The sequence below is a fragment of the Pseudopodoces humilis genome, chromosome 11, assembly GCF_049639895.1.
Source record: "Pseudopodoces humilis isolate 2021_Gansu_Grassland_sample_001 chromosome 11, ASM4963989v1, whole genome shotgun sequence".
Taxonomy (NCBI): Eukaryota; Metazoa; Chordata; class Aves; order Passeriformes; family Paridae; genus Pseudopodoces; species Pseudopodoces humilis.
The window spans coordinates 21,257,288-21,277,179 of record NC_142210.1 but is presented as its reverse complement, the minus strand read 5'-3'; the positions used below and the strand labels follow the sequence as shown (position 1 = coordinate 21,277,179).

The window sequence follows — 19,892 nt, the reverse complement described above, 5'->3', positions numbered from 1 at the left end:
GGGCGGTAATGGGCGGAGGCGCTGCGGGCGCGCCCCCTCCCCCCCCCCCCGCCCGCTCCCGCCGCCTCTCGCGAGGCCGCCGCCCCCCCGCGCGCGTCACCGGCGGAGCGGACGGGGACAACATGGCGGAGCGGCGGCGGCACAGGAAGCGCGTCCAGGTACGCGAGACTCCCCCTCCTCTCTATCTCTCCCTCCCCGCCTGGTGGCTCCTCATCTCCGAGCTTAGAGCGGCTTCCCCTGCGGCCTTCCCACCCGACGCTGTTGCGAGGCGGCGGCTGCGGGCGGCCCGCGGTGAGGGAGGAGAGCGCCCCAGTCTCGGGGCACCGGGAGCCCCTCAGGCCGGGGCCGGAGCCCGGGCTGGGAGGTTCTCCTCAGAATTTTCTAACAAATTGGTAAATGCTGTGAAAACAGAGCGGGGGAGCTCAAGTGGGAGAGTTTCGGGGCTGAGGGCGGCCGGCGGGGCCCCCCGGCACATCAGAGGCGCCCCCGCTTCATCCCCATGGGCTCTGCGCCCTCAGAAGTTCTTCGTCTCTCCATGACCAAAAAATGACATTTGGAGCTATTCCCTGTTTCTAATCGCCGTTGTATACGCAGAATCTCCCCCGTTATCAGTGTCGAACAATAGCTTAGTGCGGGTAACACCAAAACACCCGGGAGCTGCACCTCCACCCGGCGTGTCCGGCCCAGGGATCGGGAGCAGAAGACGTGGGACAGATGGTAAAAGCATCTTAAGAGCAAACGTGCCCCAACCAGGAAATGATGCGGGAAGGAAAGGGAATTTGGGTCTGGAAAACATAAACAAACAGGCGCGCCTATAAATAGACCTAATCAGCTTTGAGATCGTGTTAAAATGTAGTGATAATTGTGTGGTGGCACTGAGAGGCAAACTGAGGGCTGCTTCGGGAGCCTGGTATGTCGAGATGTAATTTTTACAGGGAGTTTTACAGAGTTTTTAACGCATGTTTTGGGCGTCCTTACAGTATCAGGGACCATAACACTCGTTACTGTTATGTGTTATCAACACTCTGCCTAAATAGTATTTGTTTGGGGCTTATTGCTTTGCTGTAAGAGCAGATAATATTCACGGGAAAGATCACAGAGCCGTTCAACAATGCACGCTTCATATGTCACCCTTCTGCTTGGCTGCCCTCTCTCCTTTCTCATCCTTCCCTTTCCCAGCCCACTTTCCCTTCCCCCAGGAAGATGGAGATCTGCCCGTACCTGTAAAGGTTCCTTTTTTACCTTTAATTCAAATTAGCGAGGCAGGAGGAGAAATGCAAGGAGTAATTCATTAAAATCTTGTTGAACAAGCCCTATCCATCACAGCATTCAATGAATTATTGCAAAGCATCACAGAATTATTCTAAGATTTTTATAGGTTGTCCCTTTTCAAGGATGGCAACAGCTCAATAAAGCACCCGTCAAACCAAATTTAAATGTAATTTAATGTTTGTATAACACTTGAGGCTGTGGTCTTGCAGGCAGTTAAGCACATACTTACTTTCCACCCTGTTAGCAGTAAAAGTATTTCCCAGATTGTTAGTAATTAAATCGATGTCTGGGTTTTAATACTTAAGGTCATGGCCTAAATCTGTGATATAATTATGCAAATAAATGTGTATCTTCATAAGTTCCCAGTGTAGGTCAACAACAACAGGAAGACAAGACAGTGAACAAAGAATACTGGTGAATGCCCAAAGGGTGTTCTTCATTGGTCAGTGAATAAAGCAACTCATATTTTTCTTGGTTGTTGGTTTTGGGTTTTGTTTTTCTTAAGCTTTTTGAACTTTACTGGCATATTTGCAGTATGATTATCACATTTTTCAGGCTCATGCTGCAAGTGTCTTCTTTTAAAATGAAGTGTGGGATTTTTATTCGTAGGTGCTTCAAGTGTTTCAGCAGTGTGTCTAAATTCAAGGTGATGTCTGAAGAGATTATTTATCGTACTGCATGCAAGTCTGATACCCGAATACCCTGCTGTCATTAAACAGAGCTGTATTTCTTGACAGGAGTGAGGTTTTTGGGAGAGGTTGGTGTATTTAGCTGTGGAAGAGGCTGAGGTAATGGAGTTCAGTTAGAAAAACCATGGGCACAGAACCAGGGTTTGGAAAGAATTTTTGCAGGATTTTATGCCTGCCATCAAGATTAGAATTCTGGTAGTTAGGTCAGATAGCTAGACATGAAAAAAGGCTCAGAAATAGTTCAAAGTTCTGTCTAGCCTGCTCCGTGTTTCCCATCGGAAGCAGTCACAGGAAGGATGTGTTTTATGGAATGCACTTTCATCAAAAGACATGTTGCCCAATGTGTGTTGCATAGCTTAGACTCGTCCTCTGAAAGTTACAAAAGTTGCAAAAATTTTAACTTCAGAAGTTTGAACAAAGATATTTCAGAGGCAGAATTCTCTAAGTGTCATTCCTGATGGTAATTTAACTGTAATCAACACGGAGATTAATTCAGACATGCAGTAGTGAAGGGAGGCTGGTCTGTAGGATGCAGATTGCTTACCCAGTGGCTCCCACGTGATTCAAATGTCTGAAATAAAGAATGCTTGCTGTGTATAAAGGACTTACTGACAGAAAAACAACGTATGTTGTCTAATGGCTAGTTTAATCTTTCTATTTTAGACAAAATACATCTCAAAAGATGAGAGATGCCTTTGAATTCCTGTTACTCCAGCAACCTGATCAAAGTTATGTCTTGGAACTATATTTTTTTCCATATGTGTCCTGAAATATTCACTTAACCACAAAATGTTCAGTGCTGTTTCCTTTGACAGGCATTGGGCCGGGTAACACGTGGCACTGTGCTGGCAGCTCTGCAGTTTGACTGTTAAATAGGCATTAAGTTTTCATTACCTTGGCTGCATTCCACATGCACAGTTTTAGTCTGCCCGTGTCAGGTTTTGGGCTGATCTTTGCTTTGGGATTAGCAGCGCTTTCATTGCACCTTGTTGCTATGTCCTGCACTCCTGAAATGTTAGTGCACTTAAATACTGCTCCTGAAAAGAAAGAAAATAGCTCCTGGGCAGTTTGGAGGTCAATGTCTTACTGCAGATTGATGGCTGAGGTGGCATCAGTGCCATTAATGACAGGTACTTTCCTTGTTGACTTTTTTCCTTTGATTCAAGCTCTGAGATCCTCCTGATGAAGGACATCTACTAATCATTAACTGTTGTAGCCTACAGTTGGGTCCTGTCATGATTTGGGTCCCGCTGGAAGGAAAATGCAACAGCTGCATTGCTGCTCCTGTGCTGCAGTTTTGTGTGAATGACTCTGAAAAGGATCTGCAGAAAGGACAATGCAATGGTTTTCCAGTAATGCGTATTTTTAGTCCAGCTTGCCCATTTGGCTTTATTTTTTTCATAAATTCTAGTAAATATGAGTGAGATGATAATAAAGGAGAATGGTTAAATTTTGTCTTTGAACACTTAGTGGTATCAGCTGATAGAGGAGGAGGAAACCAATATCAAAGGGCAAAAAAAAGGGAAAAATGGGAATTAAAAGTAGCAGCCTGAGTTGTCATTAAAACAAGGATCAGTGTTTTGGAAATCTTGAGTTACATTGTTGGAGGTGGGAAAGGAAAAAGTCAAAAAAGCTGGCCTGGGGTTGGAAGGGGAGTGAAGCTGGTGTGTTTTGGCTTCAAAATACTGTATTGGATCTGTTTTAGAAGTCTGTATGTTTTGCTCAAAAAAATTAGTAATGGTTGAAAAAAGAAAAAAGGAAGACAACAGATACTTCTGTTTTCACAGGATATGTACTGGACTGAAAAACATCTGCTAATCTTTTTCTGTAGAGAAAAGTTAATGTTTTGTGGCCAGTGTAATCCAGAAGAACTGGTTTCTCCACATGGCTCTGCCACAGTTTCTTTTAAGAGACCTGGAGCAGTCCTTGTACTGGTCATCAGTGCAGGAGTCAGGCAAGTTTGTTTGTTAGTCACTGAAGAAAACAGGGATGTCATAAGAGCAAGTCCTAACACCCTGGTGTGTTTGTTTCCCCCTACCCACTACAGTCATACCAATTTGTGTGCTTTTCCTTCCATCTATGGCACACTGGTTTATTTTAGGCAAAGTACAAATATCTCAGCAGCACCCAGTCCCCTGCCACAGAACATCCACTCAGAGGTCCTGACAGTCAACAGGGAAGGGAAAAAGATAATCCTCCAGTTCAGCCCAAGTTGTGATGTGCTCCACACTTTCAGAGAAGAGAAGAGTAGGCTAATGCAGTTGTAGTGTCTTTATAATGAGTGTGTGGAATGGAACCTGGGCTGACACAGTGTCATTTTTGATGTAGCCTCTCAGCTTGAAAAACAGGCACCACATGATAAATGTGCTTTAATTTCTTCTTTTCCTTATCTGAAAGCTGTATAAACTATTAGGCTTCAGCAGTCTGCTTTGAAGGATTGTGTTCTGAAAATCTAGTAAGTGCAAAGAAATCAGCTAGGTTCTTGTTTCATTGGAATAAAAGAATTTTGATGTCCCCTTTGAAACAGAGGAGCATAAATCCTTGTAATGCGTTTGACTGCACATGGAATAACTTGTCTTGCTAGTGACACTCATCATTTACTCTCTTCTGATTTTCCAGAAAACCTGTTTATGCTACTACGTAGTAGAAAGAAATTGTCCTGTCTTGGGTCATACCTGTCTTCTTGCAACTGTGACGCAAAGAAGGAATAAATTGAGTGCAGTTTTCAAATCAGAAATGTGTGCTGCCCTTCTGTCATCCACTGAGTGTTCCAGAAGTAGGAAAACCTGAATAAGTCATGCTTGGTAGAGCTGAGGGGGAGAAGGAAGCTCATGGGCACACAAGTTTCAGTGACTCAGTTGAGATGTTATTTGTGATGTGTTCAGGCCTCTCTGATGCTGTAGTCCCAGCTGGGGGTTGAATTAACTGGAAGCTACATCCATGCATTGAAGTCCAGAAGGGACTTGCTGTACTTTGATTTGGGAGATAAAGGTAAATTTGATTAGGACTTTCCCTTCACTTCAGTGAGTCTGTAAGGTCCCTGGGTTTAATTGTCCTGTGTAGTGCATCACATGACCCAGCAGGATCATAAATATTTTAGGAAAAAGGAGAAAAAACACCTTAGCAGGGGAATTTACACTGATGTGAATAGCTTCAGTTTCTCTGTCTGTTTTACTGTCTGTGCTGTGAAGAACATTTGCCCTGTGAATTGTTCCAAATTTCATTTGCTGACAGGAATTCCTTAGAAAAACAGCATTTCACACACAGTTGCTGCTTGCAGTCCCCAGTCAATTGGTGCCTTATCCCATGTGGCAACGATGGGACACAGTTACTTGTTCTGTTTCAGTGAATTGGAGCCCCTTTTGTTGCTGTTTAATTACTCTGGTACCAAGTTTGGTGGTTTGGTTTGATTTACAGGTACTGGTACAACTGTACCATGTAAGAGGACCTGAAACCACAGAACATATATTATGTGCATACATGCACTGTCAGGGAATAGGTTTCTTATCTGATGTTCAATACAGATTTTTAAAATTTAAAAATAAAAAAGGAATGAACATGCAGAAGGAGGTAATATCCATTTGAGAACTGTTAGGATCATCTGGCCTAATTTGGGCACATGTTTTGGAAACTATTTGGTGAGTGAGCATATTTTTGCTTTTCATTTGGAGGATTTATACTTTTTTAAAAAGCCTCAGAACTAACGACCATGGAGTCCTTTTGGTCATTTGGATACCTTGTATCTATATTATTCTCTTCAGAATTCTCCTCAGGTGGGAAAAGCAACAATCTCCTCTAGAAGGATATTCATTAACCAGTTGGTTTTGAAAGTTAGCTGTTCAAACTGTTGAAAATTAACATTTCTTGCCTTCTGAAGCTTTTATTCTGGTGTAACCGCATCTATTTGACCTTGCATTTCCATTTAACTTGCTGCTTGTGATATTACAATTGCACATCTTAAAAGCAGTAATGGAGGTTGTATATGTTTATTGACCTTTAGGAAAATTAGGTCTTTAAATAGACTCTGAAACTTTTATTCCTGTAAATGACCAATCTGATCTGTGGTTTATATAATATGTTTCTTCAGGCAACATGTGAGGAACAGGTACAGAAATGGCACTGCAGTGTGGAAAGCTGTCCCAGTGTTTCTGTGTTACTGATCCACAAATAGCAGGGAGGGTTGGAAAATTAAACTTCATGGATTAAAAGAATTTACAGGAAAGAATTTTGAGGAAGTTAGCATAAATCAATTTATTATCCCAACCTATGGTTTTTGCAGATATGTTTTTGTGAAGCAAGAACATTAGAAAGGTCTTCCCTTCCCTGCTAGCAAATATTAGACCTTAATTTCACATAACTGAAAATGCCCATCTCCATCCTTCTGCCTTACACATCTCAGAGTTCCGTTACCTCTCTGTGAGGTGGTAAAAGCACAGAATTTGTGAATGTGTGCCGTCTGAGGGCTCCCTTCTCATAAAACATTGGTTTTGATGTTTATATTTTATCCTGCTGTGCTTTCATCCTGATGTTCTACTCTGCAGACTGGGAGAATCTCCTCAAGGGTACTTTAAAGTGTCATTCTGTAGTTGTGCAGTGGGCAAAGAAATTTTCTAGCCAAATCCTTCAGCTTCTTTTCAACCTGATTTTCTTCTCATGTGAAATCTGGGCTGCTCTGTGTTCTGTCAGAGTGCCTACATTGCTGTCATTTCATTCACACTCATTCCTCACTCTGTTTTTCCTTTGCTCCCAGCTTCACAACTGTTTCCATCCCAGCTGTGTGCCTTAAGCAGCTTCCCATGTGCTGCTTTCCTCTTAGGCCTTCCTTTAGTTTGCTCTTTCTACAGATCTGTTAAATGAGTTTGTACTCCTTACCTTCAGTTCATCTAACTTGAGATTTGCTGCTTTTTTGCTTCATGTAGACAGAAAGTTCTCAGGAAAAATGACCTATTTTCACATCCTTTATATTTTGTTATTTTTATATTGCCATGAAATAATGAAGATTTTGCAATATCTGATTTTTTAAGCTCAAATGGGTGATTTTCTTATATGTGTAAAACTGTATTAATAACTTTTGACTTTTCCCACTGTAGGAAGTTGGTGAGCCATTCAAGGAGGAGAAGGCTGTTGCTAAATACTTGCGCTTCAACTGTCCAACAAAATCCACCAACATGATGGGCCACCGAGTTGATTATTTTATTGGTAGGGTTGCTTTTAACCAGAGAATTCAGGTTTCTTCTAATATTGCACTTGGAGGGTGGGAGAGGCTGTTTTATTTTTATTAACAGTACTTTATCTATTAGTACTGGTCTTACAGTTTGGTTTTGAAAACTTATCTAGGTATTAGGAAGCCATAAAATTAATCTCACTAGCCTGGAGTAAATGCAATGAACTTTTCACTCTGTGATTTAAAGGTGTATGAAGTCAAGAGGAATATATTCCAGAATAATGACTAGTCTTACTTGAAAGATTGAAAGGATGTGGAACATCACCAGAACAGACTGGTCATTGTGGTTCAAGGAATGTAGACTAAGTTTTAAAAGTAATGTTAATTTTAATGCATTTTTAATTCAATTTTTCCCTCTAGCTTCAAAAGCTGTGGATTGCCTCCTGGATTCTAAATGGGCAAAGGCAAAGAAAGGAGAGGAGGCTCTCTTTACTACCCGAGAGTCTGTAGTTGATTACTGCAACAGGTATGACCCAGGCTACTTCTTCAGTGTCATTAATGGCTGTGGGTGTCCAGATGTCACAGTTATTTAGGAATCAGTGTAACCTGTGCTTCTCACATCCTAAAACTTGAGTGGTTGTATGCAAAATGATTGTATTTATATTGTTGTGTTTGAGGGTGGAAACTATATAGTTTCATTGGTTTTGTTCCCAAAACTCTCTCAGGCTTTCACTGCACTGCTTGGGGCAGCAAGGTGTATCAAAGGAGTTTCCTGAAGTTTGACAATATTTGAAGTTAGCAGAGTCAGAGCTCTCAAATCTCTCTGTCCCTGCTGTCTGAGGAGCAGGATTCTGTACTGCTCTTCCTGTTGGGAATTCATCTGTGCTCCTTTCAAGGATGTTTCTAATTTGATGATGACCTTAAGAATACCTACATCAAATTTATACAAATACAAATTTTTTACATCAAAATACATACAAAAGTATTTGTATGGTGTACATTTGTATGTACACCATACAAATACTACATCTTGGTACCCTGCTGGCCATATATTTATATCTTTGTATCTCCATACATAAATAGATAATATATGCACTTGCAATAAGGTCTGTCTGTAGCTGCCAGGAAGGGAATACTTGGCATAGGTACCACAGTTTCAACAGAGCAATTCTGTTCATCGTGCATCACTTACCAATGATCTTGATGAGCTGTATGTTCACTTCCTTATTTTTGCCATGAAGTACGTTGACATGAATTTGAAAATAAACATTAATGGGAAAGATAATTAAATGGATACTTAAATGGATCTGGTGGCTTGCTGTATCCTACATCTTGTGTTCACTTATATCTGCAAAATGCTGCCACAGAAAAGTACAGTTTTTACCCAGTTTTGAACAGATGAACCAAAAAAAGCAAAGCAACAGACAAGACATGGGATAAGTAGGTCTGGTGTGTGTAGCTGTAAATAGAGCAGATGATGGTGACCTTGCCTTTCAGTCATGCTGGTCATGATTATGTCAGAGAGATAATCTAGAACGGTGTATAATAACATAATTGAGTGTAAATGTTTTCACAGCTGCACTTAAATGAATCATTTAACTTTTTTCATTTTAAGACTCCTGAAAAAACAGTTCTTTCATCGAGCATTGAAAGTGATGAAAATGAAACCTGATAAGGATACAAAGAAAGAAAAAGAAAAAGGAAAGGCTGAGAGTGGGAAAGAGGAAGAGAAAAAGAGCAAGAAGGAAAGTGGCAAAGATGAAAAAACTAAGAAGGAGAAAGAAAAGGAAAAGAAAAAGGATGGTGAAAAAGATGAGTGTAAGAAGGTAAGTACTGTGTGTAAGAGAAGAAACAAACCTGTAACAAATACATCAACAGATTGTTAAGATTGCACTGGCTCAAAAGTTGGTTATTCTAAAATATGCCTTGCTTTTTTTTCCTGTTTTCTTCTCTAAAATGTGCTTTTTTTTGCTACCTTTTGAATGAATTATTTTGGTTTAAATCAAACAAGAGGCTTCAGTTGGCCTTCGTGTACCTTGTCATCTTTTAATGTGGGCTGAGTTAATCAAAACCTGTTTCTCTTCAGTGGCAGCAGGCAGGGAGGCAGTGTACATCAGTTGCCATAGAATGACACATATGCATGTGACCCAACATCCAAACCAGTGCAGCTGCACCAGTGAAACAGTTTTGCAGTGTTTGGTAACAGGAATGTTTGGAATATGACATTTGGTACGTGGGGCCTGTAAGTGGCTGTGTAACAGTGCTCCATGATTGCTTGCATCCTGCTTCCTTGCACTTGAGCTTCCAGGTTTAAACTGCTACTGCTGTACAGGTTTTAATGTGGTTTGGGTTTGTTTTCACTCCTGATTGGTTTTATTACTTATTATTAGCAGAAGATAATATCTAAAATGTTGGGAGACTGCAGGAGAAACTTGAGTGGATATGGTGTTTCTTCTACATACAGTGGTCTGAATCAGTTAGAGTTAGTAGGATAGTGGTCCAAAGTTATTCCCCTTCAGACATTCCTAAGTGACATAATGGCACATCTAGTGAGAGTTAGTCTGTCTACAAAGGTTTGGGTGTCAGGAGAAACCTAAATGGCGAATAAAGAATTATAAACAGAACAATCCCACTGCAGTCCCAGCCCAGTGTAAGATTACCCAACCCCTGTGGTACTGCAAAATGCTGATGATGAAAGTAACAAGGTCCTCCAATCCACTTGTCATCAGGGCAGGTGCATTATTAAATGTATATTAATTTTTAAAGTAATCATTATTTATTGAACAGATATTTAGTGGATTATATAAGCCAGTGTGTAGGAACTTGAATGAAACACAGGACCAAAATCATAAAGTTAATTTCTCACAACGAAGTAAGCAAAGAGAAGCAAACAGGACACAGAGAAGAGGAAGCACAAGATCCAGGAAGGGATTGAGGAGTACAGAGAATAAATGGGCAGAAACTGATTCTGCCAGGATGTCTGTTTGGTAAATATGGCACCAAAATAGCAAATAATTCTAATACAGTCAGTGATGGTGAAGTGTTGTTCCCTGTTCTTGATCCCTGTACAGACTTCCTTTTAATACCAGCCCAGCTTTGCTACACATTTGATGACACAGTGTAATCCTGAAGTCATAGGCTAGTCCTTAGATACTAAAAATGTGAGTTTTTTTTACTTACAATTTTCCCTGATTTTTGAGGTACCCATTTGGTAATAAATAAGAACAGGAGGAAATAAAGTATCTTTACTTAAAAAAAAAAAAAACCACAAAAAAACAAAAAACCAAAAAGTGTGAACATTATCTTAAGTTTCTGAAAAGTTACCAGATTAAATATATTAACAAATACTATACATTAAATAAAAATATATGACAAAAATAATGTGCAATGTTAAATATAGAAATTTAATCAAATTAAAATTTTATTATTTTTATATATAGTGATTTCTGTATATATTTTTAATATATAATAGTTTGCATATATATAATATATTATGTATAGATAAAATATTTATGTTTGTTCTCAGGATGACACCCCAGGAACACCCAAGAAAAAGGAAACCAAGAGGAAATTTAAACTTGAGCCACATGAAGACCAAGTTTTCTTGGATGGAAATGAGGTAAGATTTATAGGTGCTTTTCAACTTTGGGTGTCACCATGCTATTGTCAGACAATAGCTTAATTTACTGGATTTATGCAAACTCCTTCTTGACATGTTGAAAGAAAAATTAATGGCAATGTGATAGCTCATCTTGAAACCAGATTTTCAGATACTTCAAGGAGGTTAAAGACAGGTAAATAGAGGACAGTAACTTAAAAAAAATCCCAAAGAAAACTTCCTTACCAGTAGCTGAGGTGTTGGTGGCCATGCGGTGAAGTGTTTATCCTCAGAGTGGATTCAGGGGCTGGTGGAGATGATCCTGCCTGGGACAGGAGGGTGGGACAGAGACTTCTGAGGTCTCTCCTGCCCAACTTATCCCACAGCCACTGCCATTCCAAAATTGTTCTAAGCCAAACCGGCCTTCCAGGACATCATGTTCAATCACAGGAGAGGAAATAAAGAATATCTGCCAGGCTTTATGATCTGAGCAGACAGGTGACCCTTTGGCATTACTGAATGCTCATCCTGGCTTTACTGCTGAAATTGTGGCCTTAAATACTTCTGTGTGCTTTGCTGTTCTGAAAGACAAAGAATTTAATTATTTACCAGCTCTGTAATGTACAGAGTCACATTATCAAGTTTGGGATAGTTTTACTGTGCTGTGTTGATGCTGTGTGAGGCTGTGCTAGAATCTCCCCTAGGATTCTTGTGTTCCTTTGGTTATAAAACATACATGGCAGCAAATTTTGTAAATACATCCCTTGTGCAGAAAATGTGTTTCCCTTTTGTATCTTGATTTTACCTTTCTCAGTTCTGTACACTTGCTTTGCTCTGTTTCATCCCATTTCACGTGGAATCACACCCAGCTCTGATCCTCCCTTTCATCTTTACATGAAGTGCCCATTATTTTGCACTTACAAACACTGGATATCACACACTTATTGCCCAGTCACCATCTTCAGCTCACTTGGCCTCACAGAACGAGCTGACTGGCAGCAGCTGCATCTGAACACAACTAACTTTGGCACCCTGTGAGAAAGCAGAACGTTAAATATTTATTGCATACACGGAATCACCACTGCCTCCCGGGTACCCTTCTGGTAGTTGGTGTTGGCACATGTGCAATGAGGGCTGCTGGTTTCTGGTAACCAGCAGCTTCTTTTCACAGTTAGAAGCTCAGATTCAAATTGTTTAGTTTGCTGAGGAAAAAAAAAAAAGCAGATTTTTCTAGTTCAGAACATCCTGCACTTTACCGAGAAGTTTTTAATTTATGGCTGAGCAGCTCGGATTCAAATGGCTCCACAGTCCTCACACAAACATTTGGCTCTGAGAGTTGCAACTGTAGAGATAACAGTGCTGTGCTCCTGACTGAGCCCAGTGCAGGGCCTGCAGTGAGTGTTCCACTGCATCCTTTCTTCCAGGTGTTCAGTCTGGGTGTTTTCTCTTCAAAGCTCACAGGACTTTTTGTTTCCACCTAGTGGACTTGGTAAACTTTTTATTTTTTTTTGCTTTTTATTTTTTTCTGCATGCTGAACAACATTAATGAATAAAGATAAAACCAAAGCTTGATTCAGTGATACTTCAGAGTCTTTCCTTTTTCCCATCAGTTCCGCTGTCTGATTGTTTTCTTCGGGCTTACATCACCTGTCAGTTACCCTTCCTAGGAGTCACAACCCCTTGCCCTGCCCAGGTGCTGACCAGAAGTCCTTTTGTTCAGCACCAAGCACTGCAGCCTGGCAGTGAGTGTTTGGGTGAGGGAATGCAGGAGATGTTTATCAGAGAGCTTGTTCTGAGTGTAAGCCACGTCATTTCTGTTGTAGGTCTATGTGTGGATCTATGACCCCGTTCACTTTAAAACTTTTGCCATGGGACTTGTACTTGGTAAGTCAGAGTAGACACAAGTTGTTTATTTCTGTTGCCTTAAGCTAACCAGTGAGTTGTTCAGAGGGAAATGTGGGTTCTGTAAAAATATTAAATATTTCATGAGTGATACATTTCTGACCCTAGAACTTATATAAAATAAGACAAATCAGCTATTCTTTTTTTAATCTAAAATAAATGGAGTAATAATTTATTCAATAATAAATGAATCTGAGGCATTACACTGAATAAGCAATAAGCCTGGAACCTCTGTACATGTACCAGGAAAAACTAATGATGCTTCTCGTGCCTCTGTCCTGCCCTCCCTGCTCAGTGATTGCCGTTATAGCCGCGACCCTGTTCCCGCTCTGGCCAGCCGAGATGCGTGTCGGTGTTTATTACCTCAGCGTGGGCGCCGGCTGCTTTGTCGCCAGTATTCTGCTCCTTGCCGTCGGTGAGTGTCGGCAGGCGGGGTGTGAGAGGCCGGAGTCACAGCCCAGCTGTTCCTCGAGCTCGGAGCTGGGCGGTGCCGCTTCCCCGGACGTTGTTCAGCCGCAGCCGGGCGGGTCCCGTGTGCGCTTCCCTCCGGCCAGCGGGTGTCAGCGTTGTGCCGCGGAAGGGACGGAGCTCAGGCTCCTGTCACCTGTTGGTGTTTCATGTGTGGTTCAGATTCGTTTACTGCCTTTAAACAAAAAATGTGCAGAACAAACCCAGAGCTGCACACAGAAGCGTATTAACAGGCAAGAATGGTGTCACCAGGATTTTAAAGCTTTCTGTGGCAGAAGGGTTAAGAGCTAAATCAAAGATCCATGCTGAGTGGGGTGGAGGAGACATGGCAAGAACAAACTATTCCACAGAGCTATTGTGGAATGAGGAGTTTCCCCCTAACATCCCCCCAGTCCCTAGCTGGGGGTGGGCATTAGCAGTGAATGTCTCTTACACCATGGTTGTACACTGTGCGTGTCTATAACAAAATCCAAACTTTCCCTTGTTTTCACACAGCTCGCTGCATCCTTTTCCTTATCATCTGGCTCATCACTGGAGGAAGGCATCACTTCTGGTTTCTGCCAAACCTTACAGCAGATGTGGGCTTCATTGACTCCTTCAGGCCCCTGTACACACACGAATACAAAGGACCAAAAGCAGACTTAAAGAAAGAGGAAAAAGCAGAATCCAAAAAGCAGCAAAAATACGACAGTGAGGAGAAATCAGATAGTGAGAAGAAGGAAGAGGAGGATGGAAAAACAGAAGCCACAAGGAACTCGGGAACAGACGGCTCAGGAGGAGAGCGACATTCAGACACTGACAGTGACAGGCGCGAAGATGACAGGTCCCAGCACAGTAGTGGCAATGGAAACGACTTTGAAATGATCACAAAAGAGGAACTGGAACAGCAAACAGATGAAGGGGATTGTGAGGAGGAAGAGGAGGAAGACACCGAAAGTGGGCCTTCACATGGAAAATCATAACTCACTGTGGTTTGGGACTAAGTATGTGCAAATGGTTGGATTTTCTTTGTTGGCTGATCACCAAAACATAGACCATACAGTAGCATCTTTGTTTGCTGAAATATCCATGTTACCAAACAGTTTTATATCTAGTTCCTTCATTTTTTTTTTAACCATTAACTTGATTACTTGGTACTATGTTAATCATTAATATCCATTTATGGAAGTTTTATCAATTTGACAAGTTTTTTATTGATTGATAGGTTGCCCAGATTGTCCTCAAACATACTGAAAAATGTCATTTTCTGGTACTTGCATAACTGGTCAATTAGTTTAGCTTCTCAAACTTGCTTTTGTAAACCAGGTAAAAGTTGAATGACCAAATCTCAGATTATTCCTAGTTATCTGATAGTTAGGTAAAGCCCTTCTTAGCCCACAGCCTTCTTGATATTTTTCTTGATTTTGTTTTCAAAAGATTGTGAGAACTTTCCTGAGAAGACTAGTTTTAGCAGAAGTATTTTGCTGACAGTAGAGGAGCTGGTAGTGCTGAATTTGCCTGCAGTGTTCTCTGTTTCTCCAGCCTGTGTGCCAGCAACTGAGGAAATCCAAACTGGTTTTGTGCATCCAGTGCAGAGAGAGATGTCATCTCCAGCAGGTGAAGGAAGCAGCATGGTTTGGAAATGATGGCTGTTTTCTTTCTCCTGCTCCATCATAATTAAAAAAAAAAAAATGTATTCTGTACATAATTTACAAATAAAGCAAACCATTTACTTTAACTGCTACTTATTATTTAGAGATTCGATCCAGCATTCAGTTTGTATTATTGAAGCCATGTTGTGGTGTATCTATCAGAGAAATGCAAGTGGAGAGGACCTCACGGAGTATTTGTGTATGATTGGTAGCTGTTCCACAGAAGCTTTAGTTTTGTGCCAACATTCCATGTATTTGAGTAAATTGATCTTTATTAAATGAAAGCAAACACCAGAGCTGTATGGATGCCTTAATGTTAAACCTCTCTGTACTCTGGAACAGGAGTAGTTTTAAGCTGAAGAGGCAGGAGAGTGTTGGTCTGCTCCCAAAGCTGGGTGCCTCAGAGCTTTTGTGAAGTGAGTATTAATAACTTGTTTGGAAACCCCTCGGAGGAGCCGGTGCCGTGTCTCCTGCGCGTCCTTTCCCGCTGCCTCTGTGGAGGATGGACTCGAGGTCTTGGCTGATTGAGCATGGAAGAAGTTACAGCTCGGCCTCTTTCCTCTCAAGGACTTTACAGATTTGATTGTCTTCCCAGCCCACTCGGAGAAGATGAGGGTAAGAGAATTTTTTTCCTATCCTAAATTGCTTCCCATCCTTCCAGCGTCGGCGTTTTGGATGAAGATACCAATTTTTCAGATTGTGCAAATATATATCATCATGGGTGCATTGATAAAGAATTCATGGATATGGTGTATTTGCTTCTTAAATCCTGAAGAGTTACTCCATAAGGAAACAGATAAATTGGATCACTTTTTTATTAATATAGCAAAGAAATTAAAGGACCCATTAACTAAACAGATTGACTCCTGGCCACGTGTGTGTTATCACTGATTAAAAGAGCTAATTAAGTCCTGTTTTACCTGAGTGGGTTGTGCACAATGTGATGGGGAGAGCAGAGCCTGCACTGAGGCATCACAGGGCAGCCAAGCCCTGGACAGGGTTTTAGGAAGTTAATGCAGTGGTTTTCAGTTATTTCAAGTACATTTCCTCCTCCAAGTGAAATGTCTTCAGGGCCATGCTGAGCAAATCAAGTGGAAATGGTCAAATAAAAACTCTAATGTTGCCATCTGCCCCCTGTTCAGGGGGTGTGTGTCACTGCCAGCACTGCCCACCTGGGGAGAGGTGTCTGGGTCTCAGAATTAACCATCAGACACTTGTGCTGTCGCCTTGACAGAGTTCCAGGCTCCTGCAGCCTAGAAATTGAACTGGCCTTAACTCCTCACTTGATCTGCTGTGAACAGCTCTCATCTCTGTGTGGGGTAAGAAAGATCTGCTCAGTGGTTCAGGGAAGAACTTCATGACTCATGACTGTAAGCTTGTTTCCCTAGAAATATCCCCCAAACACTTCTGAAGCATTTTGGAATAATGAAAGAAGTGGTTACAACATGCCGGTAATAGTAAAATTATGAGGATTTAAGGTATCATGACAAACACTTCCAGTACAAAGAGGAAATCACTAAAGGGCTTGGCCACCTTTAGATTTTTGTATCAGGCATTTCAAAGTTCTCAATGATTTTGATTTTTAACTTTGAGAGTCTAGGGTGACCTCATAAGAACATATATATACATATATATATATATATATATATATAAGTGAAAAATTATTCAAACCACTACTAAAGTGTCCTTCCTGCAATAAAATTTTATAGTGGTCTTACTGATATTCCTCCCAGTATAATTTTCTGGGTTTTTTTCTTTGCAAGAAGATGTGATTACTCCTGTATTTTCTTTTAAATTCATAATTACTGATAAAACACAAATGAGTGTTAATGTAGATAAGTATTTTTCAGAGATGTTACACCCAAGTGTGGTTTCCTGTGGAACAGATATAGTAACCTCAGCTCACCTGTTGGGTTCTTAAGCAGGCAGATCTTTCTCTAGCAATTAAGAAACAAGTAAAAATTATTATTTGATGAATTTGCTTATTTCTCCAGGAAAGTTACAGTTGTGGGGGGATGATAACCAATTTTCAAACAGTAAAGTTTGTTCATAGCAGCTGATCAGGGAAAGCATTTATGTTCCCCTACTGGGGATCATGCAGCAGATTTTTCTGGTGTTTCATATAAAAAGTAGGTGATAGATAGATGGATAGATAGATAGATAGATAGATAGATAGATAGATAGATAGATAGATAGATAGATAGAGTTCATTTAGGCCTTTTTCTGTTTGAAATAACTGACTGAATTTCACTGAGCATCATGTGAAGGATCATACTGCAGGAAGAAGGGCAGATAAAGAAAACTGAAGAAAATCTCAGCTGCTCAGTTCACTCTCATTACACTTTCCCAGGACTCAGGAGGGGTGGCAGAAGCATCTGCCCCATGTAAACACTAAATATAGACAATGTAAACATGAACTGTAGAAACAGAAAACACCTGCCAGGCTTAGCTTTTATGTTCCTCCCTCCCAGCAGTTCTCACTGTGGCACTGAGCCCTCAGAGCTTTGCCAGGTCCTCTGCAGCTCCTCTGAGGATGTAATTCTTTCCTAACAGGGTCACAGGGACAGCAAAGCAATATTCCAGACTCACAGCTGGCATCAAAAGCCCTGGGCAACAGAGAAACATCCTCTTCCAGCTGCAGGTGATTGACTGGCAGTGGTTGGAAGTCCTGCTAGAATCCCTCCTGGACCTGTTGGCAGAATCAGTTCAAGTGGGCTCAGTTTACAGAACAATCCTATTTCCTCTCCTGTGCCCTGCCCTGTGCTTCCCTCAGGCAGCTGCTGAGCTGGCCACCCCATGCCAAAATTTCTATATCCCACTCCAAACACAAGCAATTTGCAAAATTAAATACACTTAAAAAACACCTAGAAAAAATACCAGTGTGGAAAATGTAAGTCTCAGAAGGTGCCTATCCCTGGTTTCTGTCCCTGGAGAGGCCATGGTGAGGACAAAGACCAACTTTACCTTTGCTGGGTGTCCCAGAGGATTAATGAGCTCTTGGTCCCAATGGGCCTGACTGTAGATGACCCAGCCCAGCTCTTTGTAACAGGGACCAATCCTTCCCCTCCCTCTCATCCCCAAAATTTGCCTTATCCTGAATTAGATCAGATTTTCCAATAGGAAAGTTATATATATATTATTTCCTTGAGCTCTAGAAAGCTTGTGTTTGCTCTACTTATTTGAGTCTAAACTCTTCAAGGAGTTGTACTGGGATAAATTCAGAGTAGATCCACGAATTTGAGCCACCACAAAACCAGAGCAGGAGACAGATTCTGGAGATAATTTCCTGCTCACACTCAGTGGTCACAAAGGAGATGCTCAGGACCTGCATGTCTTCCCACTGCTCCTTCTACCCTTTCCCAGCTATTCCTTTCCCAGCTGCTGCGGGAAGGGAGGGCTGTATCCCTTACTCCTTGGCTGACATTTCATCCAGCTACTTCTCATACATTTTTAAAACCAAACCTTGAATCATGCATGTTCAAACACCATTCTTTGTTACACTCTCTGTACAGGAAGGTCTGTATCAAACATTTCCCAAGATCCAAAGCCATTGAGATGCAACTTCTCAGCGGTTTTCATGCAAGGCTTAGCACAGACAATAGTGCTGGACTCACCTTTTCTTTAGAATAAGGCAGCTCTTGTTAGGAATTAGGGAAAGAGTCTCCACCTACTCGCCAGCACTGCTGTGATAGATGTGTTGACTTTTAAATACAGCAGAGACAGTTTAATTCTCTTGGAGACCTTTAGCAAAGGAGTTGGTGACATTTAACTCTGCTGAGCCAGGCTGACCCCCAGCTCACTCCAGGGCATTCCTCAGGCTGCTGAGGTATTTTCTCTAATGAGAAGGACTCACTGATTTGATTCTCAACCTTCATAATCAACCCCTCTGTATAGAATCAGACTCAAACAGGAGATTTTTAGCCGTTTTATTACTGTCAGGAGAAGCTGATGCTTGCAAAACACTCAGATGCAAGGCCTGGGACACTGGTTCCTAACTAACTTCTGCAAGTCCAAGGTACTTAATTGTTGAGGATCATTTATTACTGATTCTGACCAAATCCTCCCCAGGGAGCAAGAGCAGAGTGGTGTGAGGTGGTCCAAGGCACTGTGCCCTCCTCACTCGGAGCACAAGAAGAAGGGTGAAACAATCCTGTCAGTGTCAGGGAACTGAAACTGAAGCAGCTGCTGAATGTTTTCAATAGACTTCCTGGTAATGGCTGGTACAATTTCATTAGGCTACTCATTTTATTTAATAAAGCATTGGATTATTTTATTTGTAATTCAGCAACAGGTGCAGGAGAACAAAAGGGACATTTCCTGATAGTGTCCACAAAGAGTCCATTACTGCCTGGCTGACACAGGCATTTGCTTTGCCATGTGTATTTTTTTTTTCTTTTTTTTTTTTTGTATGTGAAAATAATTATCACAGAAAAAAATTGTTTTGTGATAAAAGACTTCTGAGAGAGGAATTACTTTAGAGTTAGCAACAGCACTGTGCAAACGGTTTCAGTGCAAGCTGAAGTAAAGAGGGAACAGTACCGGGCAAACATTGATCCTGCTTTAGATAAACATCAAAGATTTTCTGCAAGTGGTAACAACCATTAATCCTCATCATGTACAACAGAAGGCAAACAGAAAAGGCTCAGCTTGTGATCCCTGGAAGTCCCCTGGAGTCTGGATCTAGTGAGGGCTGGGGGTGCTTAGGAGAGAGACATTCTGGCACTTTACCTTTGCTAATCAATAAAAACACAGAGCAGAGCCCAGGGTGACTCTCACTGGCCTTCACAGTAAATTCTTATTTTCTCTTTCTGATATGTGAGTGTTCAACCAGTAATTAGGCTGTTTGTAGGGAGTCAGAAGATGGAGTTTTGAATTCTTCACATTGGGGGTGAGATTGAAATTACATTTCCTTCCTTTTTAGCTTCCCTCTAAATGAAAGTGTCACAACGGAACTTGCTTAAAATTGAAGTCAACCAAGAGGAAGTAATATCCTAAAAGGTTACAAAAGATTTTTAGCTCTGGTGTTTCCAACACAAAGAGAGTCTAATCATACCCTGCACTCCATGTTGGCTTCACTCTTAATTTCAGTTTTGTGTTACAGTGACCAGTAAACCATGAACTGGGTATTTTAAATTACTGGTTCAAGTAATGCAGTTTTTAGGGCCTTG

General features: G+C 41.3%; 1 protein-coding gene across 1 annotated transcript; it reads left to right on the top strand.

Annotated features, from left to right (window-relative positions):
* Positions 1-81: 81 nt before the first annotated feature.
* SEC62 (SEC62 preprotein translocation factor) lies at positions 82-15,579 on the top strand. The gene is made up of 8 exons (XM_005525103.3): positions 82-158; positions 7,052-7,160; positions 7,546-7,651; positions 8,741-8,951; positions 10,652-10,744; positions 12,547-12,607; positions 12,921-13,040; positions 13,589-15,579. Exons 1-8 carry the CDS (start codon positions 123-125, stop codon positions 14,053-14,055), a joined length of 1,203 nt encoding a protein of 400 aa, XP_005525160.1. The 5' UTR covers positions 82-122; the 3' UTR covers positions 14,056-15,579.
* The last annotated feature ends 4,313 nt before the right edge of the window (positions 15,580-19,892 follow it).

What these genes read in the sequence shown, in the direction of transcription:
- SEC62 (XM_005525103.3), top strand. Translation starts at nt 123, where the DNA reads ATGGCGGAGCGGCGGCGGCACAGGAAGCGCGTCCAG. An exon ending in CCGAGTTGATTATTTTATTG is followed by an intron (nt 7,161 to 7,545) that starts GTAGGGTTGCTT and finishes TTTTCCCTCTAG; the next exon opens with CTTCAAAAGCTGTGGATTGC. An exon ending in TTTTCTTGGATGGAAATGAG is followed by an intron (nt 10,745 to 12,546) that starts GTAAGATTTATA and finishes TTTCTGTTGTAG; the next exon opens with GTCTATGTGTGGATCTATGA.